Here is an 11,323-nt window from a genome sequence, read left to right as displayed (position 1 = left end):
GTTAAACAAACACTAGGTATGGGTTTCGTTCATTCAAAACCCATACCTCATACCTAAAACTAGTGAACCAAACACCTTCATAAATATTTTTTTTTATATATACAAATGAAAATATTCGGTCAGATTTTAAAGTTTGACCCACCAAAAATGAAGTAGGCACTATATTATGAAACGGATGAAGTATATAAAAAAGTAATTATTATATTAAATTAGTGATTTTGATTCATAATAATATTATTGTGAATCAGGTCGATTCAATACTAACTCGTAGGTGTTGCACCAAAGAATTTGGGTACTTCATCATGTGTTCATGTCTAACTTCTCATGTAGTCATGTTAGTAATTCGTCACGACATGGATGGGCATGGACACACCAAACTATATCCAAATTGGACAAGCATGGTAGAAAGATAATAATAAAAATAGGCGTTCACACATTTTCCATAATTCACACATTTCCATTTCGCCTCGAAATGCTAAATAGAACTATTACTTGTATAATATAAAGTCGTCGTCATCATCATCATCATCATCATCATCATCATCATCGTTTTTGCCTTGTTTATATAATTATCTTCTCTACACTTTGGATAAAGATTTACTCAATCTCAACTTTTCCAGATTACAACCCTAAAAAAAATCGCGATTTTTCTACAGTTCTACAGAAATGGAGAAAGCAATCAACAGGCAGAAAATTCTTCTCGATCATCTTCGTCCTCCTTCCTCTTCCGATCACAATTATGAGGCCTTTCTCTCTGTATGTTCCAATTCATTTTCCATATTTTTATTACATTTTTCTTCAAATTGTTGTATAATATATGAAATCTGTCAAATTTTTCTTGATGTTTGTCTAATATTTTAAGTGAAGCGAAAAATCGAATGATCTCTGAGTTTAGTAAGACGAAGATTTCAGTGGAAAATAACTCAATTTTTACTTTTTTTTTGAAACTTTTTATGTGTAATTGATGTAGTAAGCTGCATAAGCTTCTTGTTGTTGTTAATTGTGGTTTTCAATTCGAGGAATGTGAGATTTGATGATACGATTGAAGCTTTTGGATATTTTGTGAAGCTGAAATTGGCTTTTTAATTTGGTAGGGTTAATGTGATGGATCAAATTTGGGGTTTTTGTAATGACAGATTTAGTTAGGGATCTGTTTAGTTAGCACATGCATGGATGTGACATGAATGCTATTTAGATTGGAAAACTGAAATAATGATCCTACCTTTCTAGCTGTAGCTGAAATTTGATTTTATAGTATTGTAGGATATCTGTGATGGATTTTTTTTGCAGTTATTGAATTGAACCTGTTTAATTATGATAATGGCTCACCCTTTTAAGTAGCCCTGACGCTCTATTTATATTAACAATATAAGGTTACAAAAAATACCTATAGGTATGCACTATTAGAACGAGAAATGCCTGAATCAGAACGGTTCTGAACATTTTTTTGTTTAGAACCATCTTTTGTAGTATATTTGGTAAAAATGATACTTCCTCTGTCCTAAAATAAGTAAAACACTTCTCTCAAAAAGCTCACATAAAACAATGAAACAATGAAGTGTTTCACTTATTTCAGAACGAAGGAAGTAGTATATATATTACAAACGGTAGTATTTTATATTAAAAGAAAGTAGTATATAAAAAACCAACCTATGACTAGTTTATAGGTATATTATCTTGGTAGTGTTTTTGGTTCCAATATACTACTTTGCTGATACAATGTAGTTTACTAGATATACTACTTTTGTGGATGATTAGAAGAAAAAAGGTATAGAACAATTATGATTTGGGGAAAGCTCCTATTAGAACCTACCCTGTGAAAAGCACTTTGTTAATTTCCTTGTGAGAAGTATGTACATGTAAAGTATCTAATAGGCATCATCTATACATGTTGTATCAGCTTCTCTTTTTTATTACACTCTCACAGTTGCCTTGGTTGTGGTGATTATTGCAGGCATCTAATTGCGCGGCTGGGGATTCTTCTGCTTATCACAGGACCACCGCTTTTGGTGATGATGTTGTCATAGTAGCGTAAGTTGTCAGTGTGGTTATACTAATACTCATATTTAGATACTAGGGATTAACTATGATGGATATAACATTCTACAGAGCACACCGCACTGCACTTTGCAAGGCAAAACGAGGCTCTTTCAAGGACACATATCCCGATGATCTTCTTGCACCAGTTTTGAAGGTACACTTATGCATTGTACTATTAAATGATTTATCCTCCCGATAGGGGCTTGTAAAAATTATTGGCATGAAAGAGATTGAAGAGCGTGAGCAATTATTTAAAATCATTTTCAGAAAGTTTGATCATGCAGAAAGTGATGTAACCAGATTTGCCTTGTTGAAGAGGAACTTGCTCACGTTTAGCAATTTACTTTAGTAATACTTGTTTGTTTGACAAAGTAATGAAATTTCCGATACCAATTTTCTGTACGATGGATAACATGTTTGCTTCTTGTCCGAATTCCCCTTAATTATACTTAGATATTTCTCTTCCTACGTGTCTCTTATGCTCAAAGCTGTAAACCTTATGTTTTCTGTAACATACATATTCCCTGTTTAAATGACCTCATCTTGTAAATTTATTGTAGGCACTGATAGAGAAAACAAACGTGAACCCTGCCGAAGTTGGTGACATTGTTGTGGGAACTGTTTTGGCTCCAGGTTCTCAGAGAGCCAGTGAGTGTAGGATGGCAGCATTTTATGCTGGTTTCCCAGGTATGTCTCTTCCCTTTGTACCAAGACAAGTTTGGTCATTGATTCAAAAGTATCCTATTACTTGGCAATTATTGTGATATAGCTTGTGTTGTGTATCCCTGCAACGAAATAGAGATGGGTAACTGCAGTAGTAAATATATGGAAGGATCACATGAATAATATTTACATATTTTATTTATTATCAATAGCTTTGTAATGACATAGCTCTTATCCCTTTTCGGATATATGATTACATGCAACCATATCAATGGAACTTGATCCCTTTTTTTAAGATACTTCTTGTTCCTGTTGTTATATGGCTCTCATTGGGTCAAATGTGTGATATTTTCATGTTAAGAGGACATGATTATTAGTAATGTATTAGTATTTTCTTGCTAACTTAACTTGTTAATTCTCAACAGAAATTGTTCCTGTAAGAACTGTGAATAGGCAATGTTCTTCAGGACTTCAGGCAGTTGCTGATGTAGCTGCAGCCATCAAGGCTGGATTTTATGATATTGGTAATTGCCCCTACTTAATGCAGTGTAAAGTGCAATTAACTAGCTCCTAGCTTCCTCTGGAAAAAGAGAGAGTGAAGAGCTAACACTGATGCAAGGGAAGGGAAGGAGGCTGGTGAAGGGGACTGGTTATTTGCAATTCTACTCTTTACTAGATAAAGAGAATCATGCTTTCACAATTTTCATATTGCAGGAATTGGTGCTGGATTGGAGTCGATGACAACAAACCCTATGGCATGGGAAGGATCAGTGAATCCAAGAGTAAGATCTCGGTTCTCCTGTATCTCACAGATGTGGATGTGGTCTGTTTGCATGTGGTACAGAGTAGTTTGCTGGTCTTCTGGTGTGTTGTTCTTTAATATATTTTTTCTCTTGTGGTAGGTAAAAGAACTCGCTCAAGCTCAAGATTGTCTTCTTCCTATGGGTATCACTTCAGAGAATGTTGCCCATCGCTTCGGTGTGACAAGGGAAGAACAGGACCAAGCAGCGGTGAGTTGCATGATATTCCAGATGTGTTGTACTTGTTAGTTCCTTTCATAGAGTGGACTAGTAATTCCTTTGAGCTTTGTCCTGTTAGGTGGAATCTCACAGGAAGGCTGCTGCTGCCACTGCTGCTGGTAAATTTAAAGATGAAATAATACCTGTACACACAAAGGTAATGTCCATCCTTGATTATTTATGATAACTGTCTCTGATTTGGCAAGTTATCTTTTCGACATTCCTGTTCCTCATTTATTTTTTCCCTTCCACCTTTAAGATTGTTGATCCCAAAACTGGAGATGAGAGGCCTGTTACTATCACTGTGGATGATGGCATCCGGCCGAACGCAAGTCTCGCAGATCTGGCCAAGTTGAAGCCTGTTTTCAAGAAGAGTGGGACAACTACTGCTGGTATAGGGCACTGCAGATCCTTAATTTTATTTCTCATACTTGTGGGTCAGTTTCATATATGATAATGTAATATTACTTCTTTGTCATCCTTGCTGCAGGAAATTCTAGTCAGGTGACGGATGGTGCTGGAGCTGTTTTGCTGATGAAGAGAAGTGTCGCCATGAGTAAAGGGCTGCCTATTCTGGGTGTGTTTAGGTATAATATTGAATAATCCTTTTTGCCTTCCTTTTCGTTTGTTGGGGTTCTGTCATTACCTGTTGTGTCAATGTCAGATTGTTGCTGTTTGTTTGTCATTTTTTTGGACCATGATAGGAGCATGTGAGATATGATCAGTCAGTTAAGGCATTTCACACATGTGATGTCACTTAAAATTGAAGCTTTAACCATTGCATCATCAGTTCCATTAGGTTCACGGTAATAGAGGCAATTCTTCTATTTGTGCATTTGTTCAAACTAAGATTCTTAACTTTGAATACCATGCTACTTGACTGAACTGTGAACTTTTTATCTATTCTCTCTCTCTCTCTCTCTGTTGCACTGGTGATAAACTTGCATGAAGTGGTACATCATTTTATTTCTTAGCCTGTAGAAGCCATGAGCTATGTTTGTGAGTATATTTTCTATTGGTTGTTGTTAGCTGTTTTCTTATTAAGTTTATATAATTTTCTTGTGGTTGGTGTGAAAGGAGAAGAATGAAAAGAAGTGTGGCTTATGGCTTGTTTATTGTGGAATTGGGTTTGTCTTAATCCAACTTGATATGCATGATGCTCAAACCCTGCATTCTTGGACACTTGGATTGGATATGATAGGATCACATGCACTTGTAGAGCATGTCCCCTGCAATTAGCCATATCTGTCTTTTAAAATTCCTGTACAATGTCTAGCAGTCCATGTCCTGGAGTTATATCCTTGCAGGGATTGTTAGTGGAGGCTATGGAAAGATATTTAAGAACCTGTATCAAGCAAATTTTCAAGTTTATGAGCTTTTGCCTAGTCCTAATTAATGTGTCTAGTCCGTAAAATCCCAGGAAAAAGAACCTGAAATGGAGGTAGCATCGCAAATCAAGAATAAGGCTGTTACCTCTTGTAACCAAGGGCAACATTTCCTCCATACTTTTCTCCTGTTTATTTTGTGTCGTGAAAGAGGGGAGTGGGGAGGGATGAGGTTGGAATCTTTGACTTTTGTTATATAGCCTAAGTTAGCTTGAGAGTTGTGAAGTTGTATGTATTTTCATTGTTATAATGCCTTGCTGGGTACTATACGTTGGACTAGGTCAGTAGATGCTAAAAAAAGCTACTAGTGTTTGATCTGTTAAAGAATATCCATGATCAATGTGATCTTAGTGTGATGATATTCTTCTTGGTCTGAGGTTCCAGTATTTTTATGCATTTATGATTGCAGCATACGCTACTTTCTGGAACTCTGCATTTTAGAGTGTTAAACTTTCTTCTTGTGCAGGACTTTTGCTGCTGTTGGAGTTGACCCTGCTATCATGGGTATTGGCCCAGCTGTCGCAATTCCAGCTGCTGTCAAGGCTGCTGGCTTAGAACTTGATGACATTGATCTTTTTGAAATAAATGAGGTGATAATTGAGTTGGGCCATTCTGAAGCCGATTCATGCTGGTCTTCAGATCATATTGATGATATTTTGCTTTTACATTACATGTAAATGATATTTATTTCTCTCACATCTCGGTTTTACAGGCATTCGCCTCTCAGTTTCTGTACTGCCGTAAGAAGTTAGATCTTGATCCAGAAAAGATCAATGTAAATGGAGGGGCTATGGCCATAGGGCATCCTTTGGGAGCAACAGGTACTTTCATGATATATTGCTCTAGTTACCTACCTTTCACTTTACTTGTCATATTTTCGAGTCTGTTCACAAAATCTTAGCTGATGCTGTTTAACTTTAAACGAGATATGATTGTGTTTGAAATGAGCTTGAACCTGGGGAGTTCCTGTTTTTCATTTTTTAGAAACACAATCTAAGTAAATGTTTATGGCTTAAACCTCCATTGCTTGTTTTTACAATTTTTTAAGGGGTCATAATATGAAGATGTTAGCTGGCGCCTGACTGTTAAGAGCTATGTGCTATGAATTAACATAGCTTAAGCTAATGGTAAAAAGTACGCAAGAAGAATATTTGATTAACTAAAAATACAGCAAAACGTAAAGATATTCAAGCTTTTGAGAGGCTTGATTTACTCCCAAAAGAACTCGTAAAAGCTTACCAATATTCTCATCAAATTTCAGCATCCCTTTCTCTTTCTTACTCCCCTCTATTTATAGAATTTCCTTCCTCTCCCTAACTTATTCCTCAAGCTGCTATCAAGACTAACTAATTATGCAATACCAAGAATTCCTCTCTTTAGGCTGATTCATTACACTATGCTACCTGGACGCATCAAATTACCTCAAGTACCTATATATGATGTTGGAATTCCTGGTGTGGATATTTAGACACATCTTTGGGCCAAAATTATGGAAAATCTCTTATATAAAGCCGAGTTGGACACGTAAACCATGTCCAGCTAACATAGGTTAAGAGAAAAGCGTTGTTGTAATGATCAGTAATATGCCAATATATAGTATTCCCTCTATCCTTTAATAATAGGCGACATTTGGTTAAGGCCTGAGGGCCTTTCAAGGCTTTCAGTCATTTTTCACTAATGTAACTTTTACCTATCCGCTTGTTTAATTGAACTTTTTAATTTTAGGAAGTGGTCCAGATGTGGACAGTCTAAAATGATTATATTCCTTATCCTGGAGATCGATCTCTTATTACGCTTAATTCCCGTGCAAAATAATCTTAGTAGTACTCTCTAGATGTTGTAGTATTTTATGTAGTCAGGTTTTACCGTGCTCTTTGTTCTGTTTCAGGTGCCCGTTGTGTTGCTACCTTGTTGCATGAGATGAAACGCCGTGGTAAAGACTGTCGTTTTGGAGTTATATCCATGTGTATAGGTATGGACTCTCCTCATTTCACTGCTTGTTGAAAGCATACTTGTAAACACACTCATTGATAGATCTCTATCGTATTTGATGCTAACGATTCACCTGCAACTTTAGGCACTGGCATGGGAGCTGCAGCTGTTTTTGAGAGGGGGGATGCGGCAGATGACCTATGCAACGCCCGTAAGGTTGAGTCCCATGGTTTCCTCTCCAAAGATGCTAAGTGATACTTTGGAACACCAAGCAACTGGTGAAAAGGTCTCAAGAAGGATAAAAATCATCGTTGATCATTCAAGAAGTGTACAACTACATTTATATCCCTAAGACTGCTCTGTTACCAGCTGGTTTACCATAGAATAGAGGATTTTATATATCTGTGTCGTTTCGCTGTTCTGATACTCTATATATGGCCGTTAATTTAGTATTTGTCATTTATATATTATTCATATATTTTCGAAATAAAAGTTGCAATAAATACGCTATTTGTATCTCTGCAGTGAGTGCCTATAATGTGCTGTTAGATTGCAGCAATGAGGAGAAAATACTGAGCTATGGATACATTAAAAGAGTAAACTTGTTGATTTGATTTGGTTACATGATTTTTTAAAATATAACCGTTTTATTCGGATTTTGTCTAAAATAATTACCTTTAATAGCATGGGTTTGAGATGCATAGAGGATTTGGACTCAATGGATTCGGACTCTATACTTAAAATGATTGTTGATTGAGATTTTAGATTAAACGGTTTTTTTTCCTGAGGTTTCTTAATATTCACCAGGTACTTTCGCGTTTTTCAGTATTCACCAGGTATTTTTGAAATTTGGTAAAAATTTCTGAAATGCTCCTGTTGTTAAGTTTTCGTCACATTTTTAGTTCACCAATACCCATTAGGTTTTGATAAATTTGCTAAAATGTCTAACAATAGCTGAATTAATGATTTTTATTAGTTTTTAGTTTTTCTTTTAGCTTAATTAATATAATGGGTGGTTTTTGTTAGTTTTTAGTTCTCATTTCGTCATTCATTTATTTTCTTTGTTTTATCACTTTTTTTAGTTTAGTTTTTGTAAATAATTTTCTAATTTTATTCTCTCTTAATAATTTTTTAGTTTTTATTCCCTTATCTTAACCAACACTACATTTTGAGTCTATCTTACACCACACACACCTCACCTTAACCACCAACTGCTAATTACAGAAGACAATTTTTTTTAAAAAAAAAATCAGTGCCATCACTTCAATTTTGAGAGATGCCACTAATTTTATAATTCCATTTGAAATCTAAATCAATTTCAAGAATTTGAAGGAGGATAAATCAAGCAAAAACTCATTTGCTAAAGTAAACAAAATTGCACACAATTAAAATTCACAAAAGAACATATGGTAAAATAATATTCACATTGACCCATTACAAAAATTGATACATCGAATCCAAAAGTTACATAAAAAGATAAAAAAAAAATTACACCTTCACTCCTAGATTGTGGAAATTGAATTGGTTCTTTATTCATCACCAATTTTGAAACTAAATGGACAATTGCGAATATTTTACGAACGGCCAAATCGTTTACAACATACCAGGTCATTCGAGTTCCAAGGCAGCAGATTGAGGGAGCCCATCGACTAGCTAAATGGTGGTGCCACTCCAATAGGTCTTTTCCTTAGTCTTAGTAGCTTAGTAAGTTCGTTCTGTTTATGTTTTCCTTCATGTTCCTTCTTTCTTTTTCATTCATGTACGTTTTCTTGATGTCAAAAAAAAAATTGAAACTTGCAAACGTTTACAAATTGAAGACAAAATAAAATTACATGCGCTGCACTTGGTTCTTTCTTCGTCGGGAGTCTTCAAATTTGGCCAAACTTGATAATACTGACAGAATAAGAGAAGAGCAAATTAAATAACAACAACAAAAGAAAATTAAATAGGGAACCTTCAAGAATAAGTGAAGATCTAAAACGAAAAACTAGAAAGAAGAGTAATATGGAACTTTAAACGAACAACCGCTAAACGTCGACGAAGAACGAAACTCGGTGGAACTGCTACCACAGACGTCGGTCGACGAAAGATGGGTGGGTACTTTTCGGGACGGGAGGTGGTTTTCAAGGAGGGTAGGGTGGCTGGGTGATGGTGGGTGGAGGTTTAAAGTAATTAGGGAAAATTAAAGTTTAGTTAGAGTTAATTATAGTTTTTTTAAATTAGGCTTAATTAGAATTAATTTGGGTTAATATGAATAATTTGGACGGAAGTACAACGAAGTCGACGGAAACTTAACGGTAGGGACAGTTTAGGAATTTCTACCAAGCCTCAGGGGTAAATGGTGAATATTGAAAAACGTGAGGGTACCAGGTGAATATTAAGACATCTCAGGGATACTTGGTGAAAAACCCATAGATTAAATTAGGGTGAAATTCAAAGTTCGACAACTAATCCGTTCTAGATATGGATTTTTAGACATAATACTTATCGAATATTTTATTTAGGTTATGTTTAGCTAATATTAAACTACTTATCTGATATGAACTTATTTTATCAGCTCGTTATATCTTTTATACATGCTCTGAACTAGTATAGTTTTCTTTTTGGAGACTCCCTATATAAAATAAAGAAATTTAATATCTTATTTATCTTGTTGATGTGATGAATTAATGATAATAATAATAATAAATAACAATAACGCTAAATATACTAATCATCTCAAAATAATAATAATAATAATAATAATAATAATAATAATAATAATAATAATAATAATAATAATAATAATAATAATAATAATAATAATAATAATAATAATAATAATAATAATAATAATAATAATAATAATAATAGTGCACCTTTCATGTATAAGTTTGATTTGATATGATCTGAAATAAGCAAAAGAATTGAATATAGTGTTGTTGTCACCGTTTTTAGTACACTCGTGTCTGTGCTAGACTTTATAAAGAGAAAAATTAATTTAGACATTTTGACCTTTGAGTGTTTAGAGAGAAATTAAATAAGCAAGGAGATATCTTTTTTACTGTTATGGATCTTTACTTAAAACTTTAATTGTTTATCAAACTTTTGAAGACAAAAAAACCCTTAAGTGATATAAATGCATCTTTTGATTTAGGTATTCATAACTAAATCAAATTTAATATTAGTTTAAAAAAATTTCGTGATAATTTTCCTATAAGTTTTCAAGTAAAAGATAAAAAGGTGGACATGGCCTGAGTCCGTTTAAGGTCCGACACAGTTTTTCCTCGAGTAGTCCATTGACCTCTACGTGGGCCGTGATCCTGCCACAGTCAAGAAATTTCATTTCAGGGCCGGTCAAGCCCCGAGCCAGCCTATATGGCCCGTGACCCGACTGCTGGCCAAACACCCTTATATTTATTTTTTAATCTAAAACTACTAAGAATAAAAAAACAACATATTACCTAAAAAAAAAAACATAAAATACGGGCCAGGTCGGCAGGAAACACGGATCTGACCCGTATGCTCATGGACAAAATCTAAAAATTTCAGGCCCGACCAGCCATTGCAGGCCGGCCATGAAAATGCACAACCCGACCCATGTCCAGGTTTAGGAAGATATGAAAAAAAAGGAGGAAGATATGATAAATTGGAGTATGAATTCTCTACTGTTTTAGTGAAGCTCTACCTGTAAAGTTGTATGTGAACTATACATTTTTTTTTTTTTTTACCAGAATGAACCATACATTTTTAAAATCAAGGGCTCATATTGGTGGGAGGAAAAAAAATAGGGGGTGAATTTTGATGAGAAAAAATACGAGATTTTAAAAGAGAATATATGAGCTATCGATATTTTATTCAATGATTGATATTGCTCAAATTCTATCTTGTAGAGTTATTTTACAACTCTAAAGGTTCCAAACACGATAGATTAGGAAATGACAATACTTATCTTGTAGAGTTATTTACAACTCTAGAGTCTAGAGAATCCAAACACGATAAATTAGGAATTGACATTTGACAATACTTATCTTTTAGGTAGGTAGAATTTGTCTTGTAAGAGACCGTCTACTTTTAAATTAAAATTAGGCAATGACAAACCCAATATAAAAAAGAGAATAAGCCCAGTAGTAATTAGGTTAATTTTTTCGATGACTAGTTTAATTTATTTAATGACTAAGTCTATTTTTATAATAAAATTAGACCGCTTCTTTTAATAATTTTTGTAGGTAAAATTCAACGCAAGTAGAATTTTTTTTACCGTGCTTAATACTCTACGGCCCCACCTGTACTGTACAAAGTACA

At 34.5% G+C, this 11,323-nt stretch overlaps 1 protein-coding gene across 1 annotated transcript; it reads left to right on the top strand.

Annotated features, from left to right (window-relative positions):
* Window positions 1–523: 523 nt before the first annotated feature.
* On the top strand, window positions 524–7,557 carry LOC104908711 (3-ketoacyl-CoA thiolase 2, peroxisomal). The gene is made up of 14 exons (XM_010697856.4): window positions 524–756; window positions 1,955–2,031; window positions 2,110–2,194; window positions 2,601–2,727; window positions 3,129–3,227; window positions 3,418–3,485; window positions 3,606–3,713; window positions 3,802–3,879; window positions 3,982–4,114; window positions 4,213–4,309; window positions 5,574–5,697; window positions 5,820–5,928; window positions 6,996–7,079; window positions 7,185–7,557. Exons 1-14 carry the CDS (start codon window positions 667–669, stop codon window positions 7,292–7,294), a joined length of 1,389 nt encoding a protein of 462 aa, XP_010696158.2. The 5' UTR covers window positions 524–666; the 3' UTR covers window positions 7,295–7,557.
* The last annotated feature ends 3,766 nt before the right edge of the window (window positions 7,558–11,323 follow it).

The sequence above is a fragment of the Beta vulgaris genome, chromosome 7 (assembly GCF_026745355.1).
Source record: "Beta vulgaris subsp. vulgaris cultivar EL10 chromosome 7, EL10.2, whole genome shotgun sequence".
NCBI classification, from domain to species: domain Eukaryota; kingdom Viridiplantae; phylum Streptophyta; class Magnoliopsida; order Caryophyllales; family Amaranthaceae; genus Beta; species Beta vulgaris.
Note: the sequence above shows the minus strand (reverse complement) of the source record. Positions and strands in the feature narration are given on the sequence as shown.